Source organism: Garra rufa, chromosome 14 (genome assembly GCF_049309525.1).
Source record: "Garra rufa chromosome 14, GarRuf1.0, whole genome shotgun sequence".
Classification (NCBI taxonomy): domain Eukaryota; kingdom Metazoa; phylum Chordata; class Actinopteri; order Cypriniformes; family Cyprinidae; genus Garra; species Garra rufa.
This window is the reverse complement of record NC_133374.1, coordinates 16,026,714-16,036,914: the sequence shown is the minus strand read 5'-3', so window position 1 is coordinate 16,036,914 and position 10,201 is coordinate 16,026,714. Positions and strand designations below refer to the sequence as shown.

At 34.1% G+C, this 10,201-nt stretch overlaps 1 protein-coding gene across 1 annotated transcript; it reads right to left on the bottom strand.

Annotated features, from left to right (window-relative positions):
- LOC141284256 (lymphocyte antigen 6D) lies at positions 1–1,860 on the bottom strand. The gene is made up of 3 exons (XM_073817261.1): positions 1,774–1,860; positions 1,098–1,193; positions 1–310 (listed from the first exon to the last, which is right to left on the bottom strand). Exons 1-3 carry the CDS (start codon positions 1,844–1,846, stop codon positions 228–230), a joined length of 252 nt encoding a protein of 83 aa, XP_073673362.1. The 5' UTR covers positions 1,847–1,860; the 3' UTR covers positions 1–227.
- Positions 1,861–10,201: the final 8,341 nt, after the last annotated feature.

The following is a 10,201-nucleotide window of genomic DNA, read 5'->3' as shown; positions in this document are numbered from 1 at the left end:
TGAGTAGATTTTATTTAATTCATAAATCACATCATACAGTGCTGGGACCGAAACCACGCTTCTTAGACATTATTTTAAGCAGTGCTATGTAAAACAAATCATGTTGAGTCAGATGGAAAAAGTCATTAGAAAAATTATACACCTAGTAACCCAATTTTTATTAAATGCCCAATGGTGCCTGACTCAGGGACAGTCAGCAGAACAGCAGGATTGGTGACGTTGAGAGATCAGTCACACAGATCAGATGTACAGCAGTAGATGTTCACTCCAGGAACACAGAACTCCTCACATGTCCGGCTGAACACAGTGGCTATGGTTTAGAGCATAACAAGAAAACTGGTCAATATCCTATTTAAACTACTAGAACACAGACCTCTAATAAAGAAATCACATTTAACTTTTTTAATCATCAACAAAGGGTAATAAATATGATGTTGTTACCAAAGTTATTATCGTTAACAACAACTAAATTAAAACCATACAATTTTAATTACTTGAAATAAAATAAACATTAACTAAAAATAAATAAAACGTGTGACCACAAAACCAGTCATAAGATATATATATCATCTAAAAGGTGAATAAATAAACTTTCTATTGACTGTGTCATGGTTTGTTAAGATTTGGCTGAGAAACAACTATATGAAAATCTAAAATCTAAGGATGCAAAAAAATCTAAATATTGAGAAAATTGCCTTTAAAATTGTCCAAATGAAGTTCTTAGCAATGCCAATTACTAATCAAAAATTATGTTTTTATATATTTATGGTAGGAAATGTACAAAATATCATCATGGAACATGATCTTTACTTCATAAAAGAAAAATCAATAATTTTGACCCATACAATGTATTTTTGGCTATTGCTACAAATATACCTGTGCTACTTAAGACTGGTTTTGTGGTCCAAATTAAAAACTTAATAAAAACAACTATATAGACATATTAAAATGTAATAAAAATGACAAAAACAAGTATAAAATAAAATCTAATTCAAAATATTAACAAAAGGTAGTTTACCAATGATACTAAAATCACATAGAATGTGAATGACTATTGAAAATTGATTAAATACATTACTTTAATATTTATTTCTTACCTGTTGAAACTGTTTTGCAGAAATTGCTTGAGGCTGGGCATTCGGTTGGGGTCTTGCAGTTCCCATCTTCACAGGTGTAGCATGTCAGCGAGTGCACTGATGGGAGATTACATATTTGACAAGTAGATAAAGTATTTGCTCTTCATTAGAGCATTTTTGACTTTATTATCATAGAACGGTATAGAGAAATCAGGAAGTTGAGATCGGGAAAGGTCCTCAAGCTGGAATACCAACTTGGGATGTATGAAGCGTAATAGTGATATATATATATATATAAGCACCGACCATTTAGAAAAAACTTTTATCTGTATTTCAAACCATAGTATTTGACAATTTACTCCTCTACGTTTCATAAAGAAACATTATTTCCTCATTGTTCTGAAGTGATGGAATCATGACACGCAAGACATGAAAGCAATGTCCGGTTCATGAACAAATCATTGCAATGATTAATTTGTGAGTTTCAACATTCAATAAGCTCTAAATTGTTCCATTTTATGTCTGGGATTTTAGACCTCTCTTTACTTAAACAGATATTTTAAGATAGATAGATAGATAGATAGATAGATAGATAGATAGATAGATAGATAGATAGATAGATAGATAGATAGATAGATAGATAGATAGATAGATAGATAGATAGATAGATAGATAGATAGATAGATTTTCGTCTTACCTGAGGCACTGCAGAGAAGCATCACAATAAGAGCACACACTAGCGTCTTCATGATGGAAGCTGGTCTGGTCATGTGGAGGAACACGTTTCTTTATATACCTCGGTTACACCTTTTACTGAAAATACATTCTTTTTTAAGCATAGCAGTAATGCTGCATGACAGGTTTCATGTAACCAGATATAGATGTCAGCTTAGTTCCAGGACAAGGAAGTAAAATAATTTTTCGGTAATTGTCTGCTTAGATCATTGTCTACCTTAACTTGAGAATTGTTTTTGCCAAGATGCAAGATCTGATTCTACCAAGCCTGTAACTCCACAAATATTTTGCTTACTTTTTCTTTATCTTTTCACCTATTTACCCCATAATTTCAGACTTCTCTAATGCTGATAATTTCGCTATTTTAAGACTGAGATGACTATCTATTTATCAGCAGTAGCAATCATTGTGGTAGAGTCTGCTTTATTGTGGCACAATGCATTATAGGAAGGAACCATTGGTGACCCTAGACCACAAAACCAGACATAATAGTCAAGTTCTTTCAAACTGAGATATATATTGATCTGAAAGCTTAAATAACCTAAATAAGCTTTTCATTGATGTATGGTTTGTTAGGATAGGACAATATTTGGCCGAGATACAACTATTTGAAAATCTGTAATCTGAGGATGCAAAAAAATCTAAATATTGAGAAAATCGCCTTTAAAGTTGTCCAAATGAAGTTCTTAGTAATGCATATTACTAATCAATAATTAAGTTTTGATATATTTACGGTAGGAAATTTACAAAATATCTTCATGGAACATTTGATATTTGGCATAAAAGAAAAATCGATAATTTTAACCCATTTAATGTATTGTTGGCTATTGCTACAAATATATCCTTGCTACACTTTTAAAAATAAAGGTGCTTCACGATGCCATAGAAGAACCCTTTTTGTCTGAATGGTTCCATAAAGAACATTTACCATCTGAAGAACTTTTCTGTTTCACAGAAGGTTCTTCAGATTATGAAAAGGTAAGAAAGAGATGGTTCTTTAAAGAACCTTTGACTGAATGGTTCTTTGTGGAACCAAAAATGGTTCTTCTATGGCATCGCTGTGAAGAACCTTTTAATGCACCTTTATTTTTAAGAGTGTACTTAAGACATGTGGTCCAGCATCACATTTAAGGAAATATTTCCCAAATATTACTATGATTGTACTTTTATACTTCTAATAACTGAAACCATAAACCATACTGTTCTGTGAGCTGGGCATCTAAAGTGCAGAGCTCTTAAATTCATATTCCTCCTGCATTACTAAGCCTGTCAGGTAGCATAAAAAACATCCAATTAATCTGCACATCAACAATCCCCTGGTGTTCCACTGGGATCTGTACTTGGACCACTTCTCATTCTATACTAAATCACTCAGTTATTTCATAACCTCTCATGGCCTCTTACCTCTTATTAAAAATGCAAATCTCATCTCAAAGTTGAAATTACAGGCCAGCTGGCAAAATGATCTCTAATAGCATGCACCTCAGGGCAAAGAAGCCAAGTGAATTCAATGCTTATTAGAGCTGGGGCATGGACAGGCCTTATGGGTAATCTGTCTAAAGATTAGTATTTTATTGTTTTTAGGCCCTGGCATTTCCATAAAAGTTTGAAACTAGTTATTGCTTTGAGAAGAGATATTAAGGGAGGCAATTGCCAATGTTCAGCTCTGAAGATTAAGGTTAAATTGCTAAAACATGATGGATATTTTTCTAATGAGAACCCAATGTATCAGACAAGTAAAGTTTATAACAGCTTTACATGATGTGGTTAAGATAACAAATTAACAACTTTGTTAGAACATAAATTGTTATTAATCATTTTGATATTACTGCAGATGAGACATCTGAGAAAACAGGAATTCATATTTTTAGTAAAAGCTGTAACATGTAGATCTAAACACAAGAGGGTTTAACTAACACAGACAGCAGGGGGCAACAAAGATCAGAAGTAATTAGATGTGAAGCATTCAGCAAATAGCCTTAATAAAAAGTAAAAGATTAGTGTGAGTATATACATTATTAATATACTACTAATAATATCGTATTCAAATGTATGTTATTTACAGATTAGTTAAATATATCATTGCATATGCAGTAAATGCATTTTTATGCAGTGTACTTTAGACATGTTTTAATAAATCAAGAATGTTGTTTAAAACTTTTTCAGTTTGCTATCCAAACTTAGCATATTATACAAAAATAATTAATAATACTTAAGATAATTAGGGCTTTGGAAGAAGGACATTAGCATTCCTTAACCTAAACATCTATCCATCCTTCTCTCTTTCTTTTAGTCATCCATCTATTTATTCATAAATCACTCAACCATAGCCTACATCTATCGATCCATTAATTTGTTTTTTAATAAAAGCAATTTATTGGAAAGCTTACAGTTCTTTAGTATACCACTCAACAAAATGAAACCTAGGGCTTCTAATGTAATTTTTTGATGCATTAAATGAATTACTAAAAGTTCCATTTAGTAAGCAATTGATTCCTGTGTAAATAATCACTTCAATAAAATATTTTGGGATTCATTTAGCTTCTAAGGATATGGGTGACAGTGCTCATGACTTGTGATTTAGGGTTGCCAGCTCATGAGCTTTGGAGCTCTCAGAACTTCAGAATAGCACATTTTACAAACTTCTTTGCCGAACATCAGCTCCAAGAACAGACATATGTTCTAACAGCTGAGTTGAAGCAAATAAAGTTGAGTGTTTATGGTTTTGAACTAAGTGTCGACCATGTGACCTTCTGAAGGTGAACTTACTACTCTGCAGTGACATCCCATAATTCCTTCCATGTGCCAATGACGTCCAGAGAAGACATCCAGAACAGAACAGTCTGTCTTGCAACAAACAACTTAACAAGCACCGTATGAAATTTGAATCTAAGTGCAATCAGAATTTTTTGTAAGGCTAATAGATTGCAGTTTAATTATAATACATATGAATAGTAATAATATGCTACTTAATATTACTTAAAGTCCCCATGAAATCAAAATTTAATATGTCAGCCTTAAGGTTATCTATATAAGCAACTATGTTTCAAAACTGACAAAATTCGCATTTACAAAATATACACATTCAAAACTTAGTCTCTAACATCCACCAATATGAATCAATGATTTTGATGACATCACCCTGCACTTCAGCTTCTTATCAAACTTTCTGTCCAATCAAATGCTCTCTAGAATCCAAAATGCCCCACCCCTACACTATAAATAGATGCTGAAGTTGTGGCTGAAATTGATCACTTGTTTACAGAATTTGTATTTTCTGTATGGTGAATGGCATGTAGTGCAATATATAGGGAATGATTTAGACAGTATAAATATGCATTCCTTTGAGGCGAATGAAGTCTGGTTGCGCTTTGTGTCAACCGAACTGCCGCAGCACGCACACAGTCTGCTCCTTTCCAAAGACACAATAGCACGGAGCCGACTACATGCCCAAGTCACATGTAAGACCACAAAACATCTCAGATCTATTCTACACAAAGACCTATTCTGTTTTAAAGCGATATGGATGAGATTATGGTTGTCATATGCTGTAAAATGCAGCTTTATTAAGCTCAAAGGATCTCTAGCCTAAGATGTGATATAAACAAAATTCCATTTGCCGCTTAAAAAAAACTGCTTGATATGTCCCACCCTGTCTTCCTGTTTCAGTTGAAATTACGTCAACACATAGAAAAACGCTGGGTGTTTCAAAGCATTTCAGTTTAATAAATACTTAACAACTTTATTTATGGAGCGGAAGTCATCATAGTTGGGTAAACTTCTATCCAATTAGTTTACAATGTGGAAGTAAGCCGTTTTCTGTGAATGTACAAGACTTCTAGTTTTTTAGCCGTTGTAGAGAAATAACCAGAAGAATATGTTTTTTATGACGCGCCGTCAGTCGGCCATATGGACGATACTGAATGTAAACAATGCCACTGAACCAAACAAAACTTGCATATTTTGCTGATTATTGCTGCTGAAAATGGTCAATTATTGTCATGTTTTGGCCTGTACTTATTAGTCAGACCGGGATAAACATTTGGAGTACTATTAGACTGCCAAAAGTTATAACAAATAAAGATGAAGAGTGCAAAAAACTGTACAAAAGGCATTTGTGGTTGAACAAAATGAACCAGGATTTCCAGGGCAAGAATCTTTACAACATTTGTGTTTGTTCTTATCATTTTCAGTCAGGTAGGTGAAATAGTAGACTAATATCTTAATTAATATCGCTTGTATGTATCTTTACCACCTATTAACTTTAGTTTGTCAAAATATTGCGCCCTTTTCTTCTTACTAAGTCCTTCTCTATGATTTAGCAGCTTCCACACGTATTTTCCTGTGGTTTAGACAGCATAAGTTAGCAGAACAACATATTCAGTAGTACATTAAGCATTCAATCTGTCTTTGTTTACATCGGAGTATTGCCAATATGGCTGTGCATCTGGAAAACTGACCAAACCGTGACGTAAATGCAATCACTCTATAACAAAGTGGTGTAAACGGTAAACGGTAAAACAGTGTATTAGGGATGCTCATTTCGGTTAATTTTCCTGACCGACAACCGCTGCTCGTTATCCGATCATTAACCGTTAACTGATAAAATTAGAATAATAAATTCGTTTAAAATAAAAATAGAATGCACGAGTATCTGTGATGATACATAAAAATACAAGCAAATGTTTTATTTTAACGTGCAAACAGCAGCATACAGAGCAACAACAAAAACTGCATTCATATACTCAAATTATCACGCATGAGCAGCGCTTCTGAGAACAGAGAAAATAAGAATGAATAAAAAAAAAGAATATAAAAAGGCCTACACTAAATATGTATAAATTAAATAACTACCTAATTAAGATGACAAAACTAAAACACACTGAATCCTTCTATGCGCTTTGAAGAAAGGTACCGGTCTTGTTCTTCTCGTCGGACATAAAAACATATAGCGGACCAGCCTATACCTCAGTTTTTAACATGTGGACATGCTGTACAGATAGACTGGGACGCTGTCTGTTAACGCTTAGATCCGTGACAAAAACACTTCACAAAAATCCTTTCAATTTGCGGTTCGGGTCTTTTCATCCACTAGTCATATGTGGAGAAACGTGTTTTCACAGTGTTCAATAGCCAATCACTGACATTTCTGTTGATTACATTATAGCAATGGCCAATCAGAGGCGGCTATGTTACGATCCTCTCACCACTCAAAGTGCCGGTTTCAATTCTGCTGAATTCTATACCTCCACGAGCTCTCTCATAAAAACAAAGAAAGTGTAGACATGATGTAAATAAGAGATTCATTTACAGAGTAAAGGTTATTTTATTACTTTTTATTAACTTTGTGAGATTGCGATTAACTACAGTAATGTATGAGAGCTTTCCAGTGCTTGTAAGGGGAGCGCGCAGTTTTTAGACTATAATTAATTCAGAATTTGAATACATTTATTCATGGATTCACTCTCTGATAACCCAATATCGCCATTGCCATCATGTTGCATAGGCTACTTACACGAGTTACACAAACTAAGAGAAGTTAAAGCAGGTGCTTACTCAGCAAAATATGTCTTAACAGCCGCACTGCACGTGTCCACACGCTTCCGCGAGTAAACATTTTTTCTTTCACCATGCAGCAAACGTAAAAATTATAATATATTATTATTATATATATTTTTTAAACCGTTTAACTGATAGTAATAATCGGTTAAAATTCTTACTGACGGTTAACGGTTAAACGGTCAATATGAGCATCCCTACAGTGTATTCATAATTAAGATAATGCTTTAAAATAATGGTAAGACACACCAGTTTGCAATATCAAGCAGCAAAACAAGCTGTTTTGTACAGCTAAAAATAGCTGGACCTGATAAGATAAGAGGCCAGACCAATTTAACTTACAAATGGCCGCGCTGCTCATTCTTAGGAAAAAATAAGGTAGTGGTGAGCACAATATAGCTACAATAAATATATTTTTGAGATTCGCCCCAATAGCGAAAGAAATAGCATTTCTGACTTTACAAAAGAGGGAAAAATACTGAAAGATTGAATACGTTAGTCAAAAGAGAGAAAGAATTCAAATTTGTCGTCACTCCCTCAGAAGTTGTAATATAAACACTCAGCCAGCAGCGCTAAATTAAATCTGAGGTAAAAAAAACACAACGCAGTTATAAATGTACATTAAAATAGTTACAAATGAAATTATAATATAAAGCTTTTCTAGATTTACGATGTTAACTGTGGAAACGCTTCTTCACAATCTGTGAAAGGCTCCGTACTTAAAAGAACTTTATGGAAACAGCCATAAATCAGCAAGCATTACAGACTGCAGTACCGTTTACAAACAGCAGATGCTGCCCTTGACACAATCAGTTTTGTTAGCGCTTTGCTTATTTCACAGCTGAATGACTAAAATCTCTTCAGAATGCAGTTGACCAAAATAATCTGCAATTCTCATTTGAACAACCCAACACATCGCTTTGCCAGTACATCTCTGAAATAAATGGCACCATTTGCAAACTAAAACAGTTTGACAGGGCAAGCAGTCTGCTCTCGCCACTTAAAAAAAGTCATTCCCTCTTCCAAAGCGCAATGACTGGACTGGATAGCAAAAAGATTCTGATTTCCCATCTCCCTCGGTAAATTGCAGAAACAGAGTGTCCTCCATTAGGCGCCATAAATCTGAGTTGATGTGACAAAGGGTAATGAAGCAGCTTTCTAATCGGCCTGCCCACGGCCCCTCATGTCACGCTGCTGACAAGCCAAACGGGCCAAATGCAGGAATGGATGTGGTTAACAGGTTACCGACCAAAGCTGTACTCACAAACATTTATTTAGAGGCAGAAAATGGCAGCATGTTTGTCAATAATGCTACACGTGAGGGACGGCTTGGCTAAATGCGGTTGAAAGTTGGTAGCATTTCCAGAAATCAATAATACAGCACCAGACAAGTTTAATGAAAGAAGACGGTAACAATCCTGTTTATCCTCGAGCTAAACCAGAACCTCTCTGAAAAAGAACAACGAGTCCATTTCGAAAGGCTGTTTTATTGTATAAGTGGCTCTGTTTCATAAGAACAGGAACTTCCTATAAACATGAAGCTGTGGGAGTCGTGTTTTAGCCTCTCAGAACGGTCTGTGGAACACACTGCAGCAGGATGACATTAAACTCTGGGCTTGTCCCATACAGTACATGTGTTCCTCTTGTCCTTGTCTCTGAATTGGAACAGAGCTTACTACAGCGAGACCTGGCTGGCGCTTTATCACATAAACCTTCGGTATACCTAATCAAATAACCAGCCGGGCGTGAAACCATATTCCACTCTGTTCACGTAGCCTTGCGATGAGTGCCTTGCAGAATCAAACAGGACACAGGATTAAGTGATGGAGTCGGAGTCTTCTAGAGGGCCTTGTGCTACAGCGATTAGGAGAAAGGTATTACCGTGATTGTCGGCGGTATAATACATAAAGAATGGGGAAAGACGTGCAAAGTAGCTCTCTAAGAGCCATCAGCTGCTCATCTCTTTAAATATTGCCTTGTGGTATAGTTTTTATAAAATAGCAATGATTAGAATTTTTATTTACAACAGATTTCACTTGAAGGTATTGTAACACCTGGATTTGGAAAATGGTGGAAAAATGTTGATTGATTTTATGTATGTGTGTGTGTGTGTGTGTGTATTTATATAATATATATTAATAAACAATCATAGAAACAATCATATATTTAAAAAATTATATAAATAATAATTAATATTATTTATATTCATATTACTTAAATAGAAATAGAAAGAATCATTTATATTATAAACAGTTATATAATTCTATAAATATTATTATATTTTATTATATTATTTATAATATATACAGTACAGACCAAACGTTTGGACACACCTTCTCATTCAGGTGTGTCCAAACTTTTGGTCTGTACTGTAGATATGAATTCAACTGAAAAAAACTTGTGAAAAAATATCTTTCAGGTGGTCTAATAGCAAATAGCAAATAGTGGAGCTCTGCAGCCACCTACTGGTAAAAGTTTTTTTTTTTTTACTTTTAAAACTGGAATTTCCAAAAGATGGGCAAAAATCTTACACTAAACCATGTGAAATTATCCATGTTATCCCCATAAATTAAAGTTACAAATGTGGGTCTTTTATAAAGTGATTTTTAGCAGTTTTTGTATAAAAACCCATTTTAAAAATATTTATTTATTAATTTATATATATTAAAAAAATATCACTAACCCACTGAAAACTGCACAAATGTAGAGTAAAAACTTTAATAAACAGAAAAATATACAGTACAGACCAAAAGTTTGGACACACCTTCCAAACTTTTGGTCTGTACTGTATTTTATTATAAATCTTTTTTCCTTTAAATGTATAATTAAAT